Source organism: Notolepis coatsorum (genome assembly GCF_963971535.1).
Source record: "Notolepis coatsorum genome assembly, chromosome: 8".
In the NCBI taxonomy this organism is placed as follows: domain Eukaryota; kingdom Metazoa; phylum Chordata; class Actinopteri; order Aulopiformes; family Paralepididae; genus Notolepis; species Notolepis coatsorum.
The window spans coordinates 19,873,588-19,887,948 of record NC_140172.1 but is presented as its reverse complement, the minus strand read 5'-3'; the positions used below and the strand labels follow the sequence as shown (position 1 = coordinate 19,887,948).

Below are 14,361 nucleotides of genomic sequence, written 5' to 3'. Positions count from 1 at the left end.
AAAATAATTGAATGAAAATGTACTAAGAGTAGTCTACTGACACACTAATAAAAAAATGTATTTACATCTAAGACTATTTATATAAAAACTCTTGGGTGCCCTTTTTTTGCACAGTACTGTGTTTTCTATCCACTTTAGCCAAACACACACACACACACACACACACACACATATATATATATATATATACTACTGTGAGAAAATAATAATTACACACAAAGGGATAATGGCTTATAGCAGACTTAATGATTTTAGAATATTTCAGATAATGAAATTAAATGTTTATCATCAACTATCCAGTTAGTATTTATACTGTCTGTAACGTTTGGCTACTTTAAATCATTGAATGTAGAGAGAGAGCGAGAGAGAGAGAGGGGGCGAGAACGCACAAGAGAGCCAGCCCCCCCCCCCCCCCCCGGGTTTTGTTCTAGGTTCGCGTTTTGATCGTCTAAGCTGCCGTAGGTGATGACGTCACACTCGAATGTAAACAGGAAGAGTCTAACACGGAGATGGAAAGTGGATGATATACAGAAACGAATAACTAATAAATATGAAGTTATGTTTAAACTTCTGTTGTCAAGCGTTGTCACTTGTCAATATAACCCACCCCCTTTCCTCACTTTTCCGCCGTCCCTGCTTCACTCGGGACCACCAGCTAACGTTAGCCCATTGCTCGTGTCAATTAAATTGCATGTTATTAAATGTCCGCGCTGGTCTGTCTAATGAAATTACAACCGCAACATTATGTCGCCTGTACAGCCCTGGTTGTAGGCTAATGTTAGTGTAGTGAAATGCGAATGAAGGGGTGAAATCACTATTCGCAAGCTTGCGAGTAGATATAATTTTTCATTCGCACCGGCCAAATTAGGGAGCAATTTGCGACGATCTCGTCGCAGCGTACAGGCCTGACATGTGTTGTTGGTGTACATTGACTTTATGAGGTCGTAGGTTTTCCCTCCAATGCCACTATCTAACAGTTTGTACAGCAGACCCTCGTGCCAAATTGAGTCAAATGCTTTTTGGAAGTCAACGAAACAGGAGTATACTTTGCTTTTATTTTTATTTATTTGGTTGTCGATTAGGGTGCTGAGGGTGAGAATGTGGTCTGTTGTACGGTGATTTGGTAGGAAGCCAATCTGTGATTTGCTCAAGGTATTGTTGTTTGTGAGGAAATGTGTGAGTCTGTGGTTAATGATCTCTCTCTCTCTCTCTCTCTCTCTCTCTCTCTCCACTCCCGAACGTACCACGGGGTGTGTGTCTCTGGAAAACTAGGTCGGCTCAAAAGCACAAAACCGGACGGCACAACAACACTTCCGGTCTGGGGTTTTCAAAACAAAAGAGCGACGTCTAAAACAGGAAATACATTTATTTTGTAAATTTGTGGCATGCACTTATTATCTTGAGACGTTTTTGTTTTTACGGAAACCTTTTTTTTAAATGAAAACGAAACGAAAAAGATCAAAATCGTGTTAGTCTGGACAAGGCCTAAGTTGTGATTGACAGCGTGCTGAGGACATGTCCTCACTATTAAATAGGCTCATTTTGTAGCCAAGCAGTAATTGATTGAAAGCACTTGTGTTTTTACTCTCAGTTGCAGAGTTTCACTTAATGCTGAAAGGTTATCTACTGTATCTTTATGTTTGTTACTCATATTATTATTATTCCTCCCTCCAGACCCCCCACAGCTCCCTGTGTGTAAAGAGGAGGTTCCCCCTGAGCAGCAGGAGAGGAGCCCCAGTCTGGGCCAAGAGGAGTCAGAGCCCCTGCAGATTAAAGAGGAACAGGAGGAACTCTGGATCAGTCAGGATGGAGAGCAGCTTCAAGGTCTGGAGGAGGCTGATATCATAAAGTCCACATTCAATCCTGTCTCTGTGAAATGTGAGCATGATGATGATAAACCTCAGTCCTCATGGTTTAACCAAACCCAGGACCCAGAGTCCCTACAGATTAAAGATGAACTACATCAAGGGCTGGAAGAAGCTGGTGGCTCAGGGATCACAAGACACCCAGTGAAATGTGAAGCTGGTCAAGAGAACGCTCAGCCCTTCCAGCCTCTTCAAACCCAGAGGGAGAGAAACGGAGAAGCTTACTATTTACCCAACACCTCAACTAAACAGATGAAAACAGAACCTGATGGAGAGGACTGTAGAGTATCAGAACCAGACAGTAACTTAGATCCAGCTGGTGACTTAGAACCAACTAGAGATTGCCAGCCCCTTTCTTCAGACTGTTCTCTAATTGAGACTGAAGACAGTGATGATAATTGTTCTGAAAATGAGACTGACGACAGTGATGAATGGAAGGAGAGTGGAGGACCAGGTTTGATGACTTTGAAACCAAAGAAGACACAGAAAATACGAAGCTGTCCTGGCTTCAGCAAGAAGGGACATCTGAAGAGACGCATAAGTCATTCTGGAGAGAATAAACTACAGACAAGTCTCTTGGAAATCCCGCTCAAGAGATTGTCAGCGGTAAGATGGGGAAGAAAATATTACAATTGGGAGTTGTTTTGCAAAATCCATTTGCAGATTTTATATAAACTTTTACATGATAAAAATATAGATATACTGTATATTCTTGGCTGGGTCTTGCTTAACTAAGCTTGCCTAGTCTTGTTCTTGGCTGGGTCTTGCTTAACTAAGCTTGCCTAGTCTTGTTCTTGGCTGTGTCTTGCTTAATTAGACTTGCAGAGTCTCGTTCTTGGCTGGGTCTTTGCTAATTAGGCTTGCCTAGTCTTGTTCTTGGCTGGGTCTTGCTTAACTAGACTTGCCTAGTCTCGTTCTTGGCTGGGTCTTGCTTAACTTGACTTGTTCCTGGCTGAGTTGGGCTTGACTGGGTGTCTGTCTGTAGCCTACTGTCTCATAGCGAGAGAGAGAGAGGTGTGGAGAGAGAGACACTCTAACCAAACACACTCAGTTTAGTTTGCGCTGCAGATTAAAGTAGACACTTTGATAGTGGGATGTACAATGTGCCCCTGTTGTGTACCTTTTCTGTACCAAATCTCAGACCAAAACCCTGCTCAGACTAGTGTGAGTCTGAGCAGGGTTTCATGAGGCATCATCTAGCCATAATATCTGTTCTAGTGAGTATAAACACTTATACTTTTAACAATACAAGTCAGGGTTCTGAAGTGGTGTTTTGACTTTTGTGTCAGAGAGAATTAGAAAATTAGATTACCGGTAGATTAGATTCACTTTATTGTCATTACACAGTACAAGACAGTGCAATGACATTTTGTATGTCTAATCAGGATGTGACAGTCAGTCAGTTGGATATAAAACACATATAAATAAACACACATAAATAAAACTGTACAGTAAAGTGCAATGGTTAGCACAATGTGAAATCGTGAGAATACAAAATATAATAAAAAATAATCATTAAAATAAAGTCTACATAAGCTATGGCTATATATACAGTGAGGTGCAGTGGGCTATGTAGAGTTTTGATTCACAAGTCTGACAGCTGAGGGGAAGAAACTATTTGTGGTCCTGTTGGTTCTGCCTGGGAGGCTGCGATAGCATGCCCCAGAGCGAGTACCCCGTGAACAGTCCATGGTTGGGGTGAGAAGCGTCTTTGATGATGTTCTGTGCTCTCCGTGAGCACCGCTTCTCATAGATTGATGAGATGGGGTGGGGGGGGGTCTTGGTGATGCGTTGGCCTATTTTCGCTACCCTCTGCAGTGATTTCCGGTCCTTAATGGTGCAGTTGCCGTACCAGACTGAGATGCAGGTTGTGAGGATGCTCTCAATCGTACAGCGATAAAAGTTCACTAGCACAGGAGGGGATAGGTGGAGTTTGGCCAACTTCCTCAGGAAAAAGAGGTGCTTGTGGGCCTTCTTGACCAGGGTCGAGGTGTTTGTGGTCCAGGACAGGTCCTCAGAGATGTGAACTCCCAGGAATTTGAAACTACAGACACGCTCAACCTCCTCTCCATTGATGTGGATGGGGCTGTACGTGCCTGTTTTATTTTTCCTGAAGTCCACCACTATCTCCTTGTTTTTTTTGGTGTTGAGGGCCAGGTTGTTATCAGCACACCACAGAGCTAGGTACTGGACCTCTTCTCTGTACACCGACTCGTCATTGTTGCTGACTAGTCCCACCACGGTGGTGTCGTCTGCAAACTTGACAATGGTGTTTGAGCCATGCACCGGTTTGCAGTCGTGGGTGAAGAGGGAGTAGAGAATAGGCTCAGCACGCAGCCCTGCGGTACACCAGTGCTCAGGATGAGAGTGGAGGACTTGAGGCTGTCCAGTCTGCTTATAGCTTATCCGCAACAGTAAGTTACTTCCGGGGTAGGCCTGATTGGCCCCGACAGGCACGTGACGCGCAACTTTCTCTGCCGCGCGGCACGCTCCGCGGAGCCGAGCGGCAGAGCTTGCGGAATTACGTAACCGTCCAAATACGCCATGACTTTCATTCGCGCTTCAGCTCACCTGGCAGAGCAGCGGTCCTGCGATCCTGCGGTCCGTTGTTGACGAGTTCGAATCCCATCAAATCTTTTTTTTTTAACGTGATTTTTTTTTTAACGTGTATTCTTTCGCCGGTTAAGGTTAGGCATGGTTAAGGTTAAGGTTAAGGTTAGGCATTGTTTCGGAGTTGGTTAAGGTTAGAACGGTTAAGTTTAGGCGCTGTTAAGGAGCTGGTTAAGGTTAGAGTTTGTCTTAGAGAATGGCAATATTCTTTCTATGGTTAAGGTTAGGCATGGTTAAGGTTAAGGTTAGGCATTGTTTCGGAGTTGGTTAAGGTTAGAACGGTTAAGTTTAGGCGCTGTTAAGGAGCTGGTTAAGGTTAGTTTGTGTTAGAGAATGGCAATAGACAGCCTATTTCCGCGCGACAGCTCTCAGCAGCCTCGTTGCGCGTCCTGAGTTTGCCGCGTCACGTGCCTGTCGGGGCCAATCAGGCCTACCCCGGAAGTCACTTACTGTTGCGGAACAGTTACAGGCGTCCAGTCTGACATGCTGAGGTCTGTCGGTCAGGAAGTCCAGTATCCAGTTGTAGAGTGATGGGTCGATGCCAAGGTCATGGAGCTTGGTTATCAGCTTGGAGGGGATGATGGTGTTAAACGCCGAGCTGAAATCAATGAACAGAAGTTGCACGTACGTGTCCTTCTGGTCCAGATGGAGGAGGGCAGGGTGTAGTGCTGTGGAGATGGCGTTGATCAGCCGTGCATCAGCAAAGTACGCTAGCCTAGCCACAAGCTAGCGGCAACATTCATTCATTCATTCACCACTAACACAGTGCACATGCAAATATTATCTGCAGGCTGCATTAGCAGCCAGCAGCCAAACGTGATACATTACATTGTGTTTATATGTGACATAGCCAAGTTAACAACGTTTCAATCCCTTAATCAAGTCTCTAAACAATTCGGCTGGCTAACGTTAGCCATCCGCAAAGTACGCTAGCCTAGCCACAAGCTAGCGGCAACATTCATTCATTTACACTAACACAGTGCACATGCAAATATTATCTGCAGGCTGCATTAGCAGCCAGCAGCCAACGTGATACATTACATTGTGTTTATATGTGACATAGCCAAGTTAACAACGTTTCAATCCCTTAATCAAGTCTACTACAAGTATTGTTCTCTAAACAGTTAGCTAACATTAGCATCAAGGCTAAGCAGGCTTTTGTTTTACAAACACTACAACTTACTTTTTTCTGATCCAGGTGCATAAGTCCACTTCTTCATGTTGCTCAGTTGCTGGTTTATACTTCGGTCCTAATGTTGTCGCAAAGTTTAATTTAGCCTACTGTGTGTACTGTAAACTACTAGCTTGCTAAGCTAGTAGCTAGCTACAAGTTAGTTTGCCTTCACAGTCCAAGATGGCACGTTCACGTCAACTACAACTATACTAGTCTTCAACTGAGATAAACAAATATATATATATCATCCAAGTAAACGATGCAGTGCACAACAATAAGTGAACAAGTGAATAAAGATCTTAAAATATGAATGATTATATTAGGCAAATTAATGTTCTTGAGGCAAATTGCACACATGAGATGATAGAACACAACTTTGACTAGAACACTGAAGCCAGTGAAGTTATTCTGCACAAATATTACTGCAGTCATTACTGCAGTGCAGGCCTTTTTTTTACAGAGGAAAACCTTTCTAATAAAAAAAAATAATAATAATAATTTAAAAAAAGAAAATATATATATATGTAAATTAATAATAATTATGAATTATGAGTGAATTTGTGTTTCACGTGTTGTCATAGAGAAACCTCCACTGGTATACAGTATATATAGTTTTATACAGTATGAAAACTAACTGTCAGGTCTAGGGCTGCAACTAATGACTATTTTGGTAGTCGACTAATCTGTTGATTATTTTTTCGATTAGTTGACTAATCGAAAAACAATTAAAACATTTTTTTTTTCTTTTTTTTTTTTTTTAACTACCTATCTTTGTGAAAGTGGCTTCTCAGCTTTGGTCCAGCTGAAGACAAAGCAGAGGAACAGATTCATTGCTCCCCAATGAATCGACAAGCATCACGATGCACCCACTTAGATATTTCCTATACTCAGCAATCAAAGTTGTGGATGTTGAATGAGTTGAATGTCCAAGTTGCAGCCGATGTAGTTTGCAGGGTTTTATTGTCCAAAGGAAAGATGTATGATGATGTTGAACAGAACAGTTGTCAATTGTTTGTTACAGATAAGCAGTTCCAACAGTGAAAGCAGGTTTGAGAGTAAATCCTCGGCAGGTGCACGCCTAGGCTCTGATTACAGAGCCTCTTATAATAGAGGTGGTGTGCCCCCTAGTGCACAAACATAAATAAGACAGTCTAAAACAGTGCATTGATCTAATATATAATATAATATATAGATAATAATAATACTAACAATAAGCTATAACAAGAACACTCATTGGCCTTTACACCGGCCCCTAATTGTGTCTACACAATTATAAAACAAATAACATGGTCAGGTGAGTGTTCATTATAGCTGGCCATTCTTCTACATACCGGCGCCTAATTGTGCTTTAAACTAAACAGTTACAAAATATATATATCTGAGAAGCTACCGACATAATCAATTTCAAATCATAATTCCAAACACAAATAAGCTTGACTGGGTCCTGGTTTTCGCTTGTTGTCCCTGTGCATGGGAAGAACAAATTAGTTAGCGAGTCAAGTAACAGTCAAGGTATTTCCATAATATTCAAAGTACTTCAAGCACTAGGCTGTTGGTCAGACTTTGGTCCAACAACTGGTTCCATTATTATGGGTACTGTTCTAAAATATAAACATGCAAGATATATTTGAGCCAAAGAAATAATGCCTATTTTTTTTTTCTATAGGCATATAGACAATGTCTACTGGTTGTGGCTCTCCATCGGGGTCGTCAGGACTTTCTGCGGCAAGTCGGTCGGGAGGTTTCAGCCATTCTTCCCCAGGTTTCATTTACGCCGTCGTCTTTTGTAGTTTCTCCTCTTGGAAACTGGCATATACAAAAGTGTTTGGCCATCACCGGCCCCGGTAACACCATGAGCTTCCATGGGCCTCACTTGACAAGCTTCTTCAGGCAGTTGCTCCTCCACCGGCTCGTCATCTCCTCCAACACTCCCGTCCTCAGCAGGTCCTTGCAGAGCAGAGCCACGTCTCGGGAGATGCACCTCCATGCTGCCGTCCCTCTCCTCCTCAGGACGGTGCCGCCCGGTCAGCCCTCCTGGACTGGCTGCGACTGCTGCTGTCCTGCTTCTGAGAGCTCTCGTTTTAAACACTGGAGGTTCAGTAGTGGCCCTGTTGTGTGCATCTTCCTTATGTGCATCTTCCTCCTCCTCTGCCTCACTCTCTGAGGAGCTGCAGCCGCACACATCATCTGGTTTCCCAGTACATTCCTCATCTGTGGAGTCATCTGATTCCTCTCTCTCATCATCCTCCTCATCCTCATCTTCATCAGGTGCACATGTAGCAGAGTCAATGGTTGGTTTTGCTGGTGCTGTTTCAGGTTCTTCCTGCATTTCCTCTTGCAGCACTCTCCCCCACAGCTGCCACACTGTACCTCTCCCTCTCAGTGTCTGACACAGTGATTTCCTCTGTCACTGCTTCTTCCTCTCTGCCTTCGTCATCGGCGTCCTCCTCTTCATCACTGTCCTCTTCCTCACTGTCCTCCTCATCATGTTGCCTTTGCAGTTTGTTTTCGTCTGCTGCGTCCTCCTCATCATTGACGTCATCGACGCCGTCCTCTTCTTCCTCATCGACGCCGTCCTCCTCACCACCATCATCATCGACGCCGTCCTCTTCCTCACCATTGTCATCTGGTTCCTTCGGAGGAAGTCTCTGGGTAGGACTCAGCAGGTCACCCTCCACCATCCACTCCTTGGAGGGAACATGAGGCGCGCTCGCTTCGTCGTCCTCTTCTTCCTCATCATCGACATCGCTCTTTTCATCATCATCATCATCATCATCATCGACGCCGTCCTCCTCACCACCATCATCGTCATCGACGTTCTGAGGAACAATCCACTCCTTGGAGGGAACGTGAGGCGCGCCCGCTTTGTCGTCCTCTTCTTCCTCATCATCATCGTCTGGTTCATTCGGAGGAAGTCTCTGGGTAGGACTCAGCAGGTCGCCCTCCACCGTCCACTCCTTGGAGGGAACATGAGGCGCGCTCGCTTTGTCGTCCTCTTCTTCCTCCTCAATCAGGCCATGATCCATCAACCATTCCCTGGAGGGAACATGAAAGGGAATCGAATCGCCATCCTCTTCCTCACTGCCCTCCTTTTGATCGCTGTCCTTTCCTCTGGACTCCGACCACGGCTTGTGAAGTTCTAGGGGGAGTTTACGTATCTTGTGCTTGCACTCCTTGGAGCTGAAATCAACACAGTGATTAGTAAAAACATCAGCACCATTGTTGCGATATTCATTGGCCGGTTTGGCTGCTTGCTTGGCTTGTCTGTTTTCCAATGTTTCATATTTCAAATACATTTGTTTCTCAAGCTCTTGTTTTTTCTTTAAATTGGCAAGGGCAGTCTCATATTCCAAATCGCTTTGTTGTTTCTCAAGCTCTTGCTTTTTCTTTAAATTGGCAAGGCGTTCCATTAAGCTTGCCTTTTCAGCTTCAACATTTCTAATCATAGAGGCTATTTTACTACCTCCATGACTGTTTGGCCTCATCTTGGCTTCAGACATGTTATTTATCCGTTTTTATTTTTTATTTATCCTTATTGTAGTTTGAACGTTGCATTCACTTGGTGTGTGGCGTCAGAGCCTTCAAAAGTGGGTTTCCTTTTCTTTCTGCTTAGTAAATTATGCAGTAACGTAATATACTACAATGAAAAGAAACTTCCAATTTTCACTGATGTAGGGCTATATGGAACAGGGAATTTTATTGCCACACATCAGGGATGTCCAAGCGAACAATTTCATTTCCATACGTCCAGACGGCATTAATTGCGATGGTTCAACGTAATACGGCATCCAATCCGTTACATTTAATACGGCTTCCAGTCCGTTCCATAATCCACAATATCACAATTAATTAGTCTGACGTAAGGATCCTCCTCTGGCGTTCGCACGGAACCGCAACAATGTGACTCACTTTTCCATTTGCAATTACAGCATAGCGTCCAAACATTTCTATCTTCACGGAAGGCGTTTACAGCTCTTCACGCTACTATCCATTTCAATTTCAGGTAATCCACAGAAGTTTCCAATCTTCTTACCTCTCTTCCATTCGAGAGGAAAGTTGTCCTATACTTTTTACTCACATCCTTTTTTCATGTTTCATGAGGGAAGTCTCAAACTTTGTAGTGGCCGCTTGTTGCTCCCCAATGAATCGACAAGCGTCACGATGCACCCACTTAGATATTTCCTATACTCAGCAATCAAAGTTGTGGATGTTGAATGAGTTGAATGTCCAAGTTGCAGCCGATGTATTTTGCAGGGTTTTATTGTCGGCTCATTTCTGCCAATCATAGTCGACTATCCAAATCCTTAGTCGAGGACAGCCCTAGTGTCCACTAGTCTCTTTCAGAGAGCTATTTCTTTCCTGTTGTTTTAAGATGTTACCCACTCTCCCCCTAGTGGTGACCAGGAGACATAGTCTTCTGCTCCGAGCAGTCTGATCCCTCCTTGTTTTCTGCTCCTAGCAGTCTGACCCCTCCTTGTTTTCTGTTCCTAGCAGTCTGACCCCTCCTTGTTTTCTGCTCCTAGCAGTCTGACCCCTCCTTGTTTTCTGCTCCTAGCAGTCTGACCCCTCCTTGTTTTCTGTTCCAGCTGACCCCTCCTTGTTTTTCTGTTCCAGCTGACCCACACTGGAGAGAAGCCCCACCAGTGTCAACAGTGTTGGAGGGGCTTCAGTCATTTAGGTAACTTCAAGAGACACCTTCTGACCCACACTGGAGAGAAGCTCTATCACTGTGAAGAGTGTGGGAGGGGCTTCAGTCTGTCAGGTAACTTCAAGAGACACCTTCTGACCCACACTGGAGAGAAGCTCTATCACTGTGAAGAGTGTGGGAGGGGCTTCATTCAAGCAGGTAGCCTGAAGAAACACCAGAGGACCCACACTGGAGAGAAACCCTACCAGTGTGAGCAGTGTGGGAGGGGCTTCAGTGTGTTATCTAACTTCAAACGCCACCAGAGGACCCACAGTGGAGAGAAGCCCTACCACTGTCTCCAGTGTGGGAGGAGTTTCAGCCATTGTAACAGAATGAAGAAACACAAGTGTGAAGGTGAGCGCTCACACCTCTAGGTTCTGTATGTATATATATATCAGAATCATATTTAAGACTTTTTAAGGCCTAACATTCTGAATTTAAGACTTTAGGACCCTGCAGAAACCCTGCATAAAAGCCGTTCCTAAAGGCCGTGTTCCAACAGTTTGACTAGTGCCGTCTTGACTGGTGCTGTGGTCATGTGCTCCTGTCTTCCCAGCCAGCAGGCACGTTAGGCAGGGTTTGCACAAGGTCCTTGAAGTGCTTAAAGTGCTTGATTAAAAAAAAATCTATTTTTTTTTTAAATTTAAAGTCTAACTAATTGTCAGAAATTGGTTTTAAGCCATAAATATTGGATCCGATTTTTTTTTCTCTATAAAAACCAGCATTTAAAAGTTAATTGAATTGAATTTTTTTAAAGCTATCCGGCTGCAAGCTAGCCTAGCATAGCACAAATGAATAGAAGCAGATACTGACCATTAGCCTAGCATAAAACTCAGTGAGAGGTGTTTTGGCCAACAGCTGGGCTAATCCGCTTCCATTCATTTGTGCTAAGCTAGGCTAGCTTGCAGACGGATAGCTTTCTACCGAACGCACAGAGAGGAAATGTATATCTATCTTCTTGTCTGACTCTGGAGAAGACGGTACGCGCATTTCCTATAATGTTGCATGACATGTAGCCTATTAACCATTCAAAGGGCATTTCCTGTTTCATGTCTACTAAAATGGTAAATGGCTGCATTTACATAACAGCTTTTATCCAAAGCGCTTTACGATTTGTTCCTCACATTTTACCCGTTCACTCACACATTCACACACCGATGGTGGAGGCGACCATGCAAGGTGCCAACCTGCTCATCGGGTTAGTTAGGGGTTAAGTATCAAGGACACTTCGACACACTGCCCGGGAGGAGCGGGAATCGAACCGTGAACCTCCAGATGGTAAATTGGACTGGGTGAGAAGCTATCTAAATAAAAGACAACAATTTGTGACAATGAGAGATTATAAATCTGAATGTTTGGACATTGCTTGTGGTGTCCCCCAGGGGTCAGTGTTGGGTCCAAAACTGTTCATCTTGTACATTAACGATATATGTAAAGTATCCAATATATTTAAATGTATTTTATTTGCGGATGACACTAATCCTTTTTTTTCTGGTGAGAATATCCAGCAGCTTTTAGAGGTCATCACATCTGAAATGAAGAAATTAAATAAATGGTTTGATAGAAACAAATTATCATTGAACTTGAGCAAAACTAAAATTATGTTATTTGGAAACTGTAGATTAAATACTCAAGTACAAGTTAAAATAAATGATGTGATTATTGAAAGAGTTTATGAAAATAAATTCCTAGGTGTAATAATAGACCATACAATCTGTTGGAAACCTCACATAAAACATGTCCAATCTAAACTGTCAAGAAGCATTTCAGTCATGAGTAAAGTAAAGCACATTCTGGATAGACAATCACTCTACATTCTCTACTGTTCACTAGTTTCACCATATTTAAATTACTGTGCTGAAGTCTGGGGACTTATAATTCTACACTACAACCACTTTTTATACTCCAAAAAAGGGCCATAAGGATAGTTCGCATTGCAGGTTATCGTGATCACACAAACATATTATTTTTTAAGTCAAAAACATTAAAGTTAAATGATCTTGTGGAATTTAAAACGGCACAATTAATGTATAAAGCAAAAGGTCATGTACTTCCAGGAAACATTCAAGAACTGTTCTTTGATAGGGAGGGGGGTTATAATCTGAGGGGAGAACTCAATTTAAAAGTTCTAAATGTACGCACTACCATGAGAAGACACTGCATCTCAATATGTGGAGTGAAACTGTGGAACAGTCTAAATGTGGTGCTAAAGCCATGTCCAAACATGAGACAATTCAAACTGATGTATAAGGAAATGATGTTCACGATGTACAGGGATGAGGAAGGGACTTGATATTCACGAGTGTTTACATTTGTATTTGATTTCTTTCATGTTTTACATATATCGTTTTTCTATTTTTTTATTTGTGTGCATATATATATATATATTTTTTTTTTTAATGTTTTAAATTAGTACTCATTTGAGTAGTGGAAAAGGGGTAGGATTAAATAAGTGTATACCTTTTTGAACATGTAAATTGAGTTATGTTTTGCTTTTGTTTAGTTATTATTTTGTTTGTATTCATTTACATGTTCGAAATAAAGATTTCAAATCAAATCTACCTCCTGAGCCACTGTCGCTCACTCACCTGGCTTCTATGTTTGTGTTTTGGACCAAGAGCGACGACTTCCACCTGACCACCAGGGGGCCTACAGCCACTACTTCCACCTGACCACCAGGGGGCCTACAGCCACTACTTCCACCTGACCACCAGGGGGCCTACAGCCTCTACTTCCACCTGACCACCAGGGGGCCTACAGCCTCTACTTCCACCTGACCACCAGGGCGCCTACAGCCTCTACTTCCACCTGACCACCAGGGGGCCTACAGCCTCTACTTCCACCTGACCACCAGGGGGCGTACAGCCTCTACTTCCACCTGACCACCAGGGGGCCTACAGCCTCTACTTCCACCTGACCACCAGGGGGCGTACAGCCTCTACTTCCACCTGACCACCAGGGGGCCTACAGCCTCTACTTCCACCTGACCACCAGGGGGCCTACAGCCTCTACTTCCACCTGACCACCAGGGGGCCTACAGCCTCTACTTCCACCTGACCACCAGGGGGCCTACAGCCTCTACTTCCACCTGACCATTAGGGGGCCTACAGCCTCTACTTCCACCTGACCACCAGGGGGCGTACAGCCTCTACTTCCACCTGACCACCAGGGGGCGTACAGCCTCTACTTCCACCTGACCACCAGGGGGCCTACAGCCACTACTTCCACCTGACCACCAGGGGGCCTACAGCCTCTACTTCCACCTGACCACCAGGGGGCCTACAGCCTCTACTTCCACCTGACCACCAGGGGGCCTACAGCCTCTACTTCCACCTGACCACCAGGGGGCCTACAGCCTCTACTTCCACCTGACCACCAGGGGGCCTACAGCCTCTACTTCCACCTGACCACCAGGGGGCCTACAGCCTCTACTTCCACCTGACCACCAGGGGGCCTACAGCCTCTACTTCCACCTGACCACCAGGTGGCCTACAGCCACTACTTCCACCTGACCACCAGGGGGCCTACAGCCTCTACTTCCACCTGACTACCAGGGGCCTACAGCCTCTACTTCCACCTGACCACCAGGGGGCGTACAGCCTCTACTTTCACCTGACCTGCTCATCGGGAGCAGTTAGTTTCAGGGTCTTCAACACTTTGTCGGGAGGAGCCGGAATCAAACTGGGAATCTTCCGATTAACGGACGGCCTTTACCTCCGGGGCGACTGTCACCACTTTGTACTGGAACAAGTGAAATAATCTCACCCTTTTGGTACATTTTCTCTTTCTTAAAAAAAGATAGCTACGTACGGGTTAGACGTAGAGTGTTAGGTTTCTCTTTAAAAAAAAATATATAAGTGAGGATCTGGCCAGTAATGCACTTTTCCCAATTCCAAGAGTAGGGTAAATCTGCAGTGCCGCAGGGTGACATTGAGTGGGATATTACAATGGAATAAAAACCAAAACAACCTTGCCACGAACATATCCGTGGTTGGCCCTCAACCGTTGGATCCGAAACACGGACA

General features: G+C 44.2%; 1 protein-coding gene across 1 annotated transcript in view; it reads left to right on the top strand.

Moving 5' to 3' along the window:
- Positions 1-13,054, top strand: part of LOC311233353 (uncharacterized protein) — a gene marked incomplete at its 5' end in the record, with an annotated part of 37,691 nt that extends 24,637 nt beyond the window's left edge. The window contains 3 exons of the mRNA XM_084320328.1: positions 1,675-2,471; positions 10,264-10,690; positions 12,955-13,054. Coding sequence (XP_084176454.1) covers positions 1,675-2,471; positions 10,264-10,690; positions 12,955-13,043 — 1,313 coding nt within the window. The 3' untranslated portion in view covers positions 13,044-13,054. The remainder of the gene's footprint in view (positions 1-1,674; positions 2,472-10,263; positions 10,691-12,954) is intronic.
- Between the last annotated feature and the right edge of the window lie 1,307 nt (positions 13,055-14,361).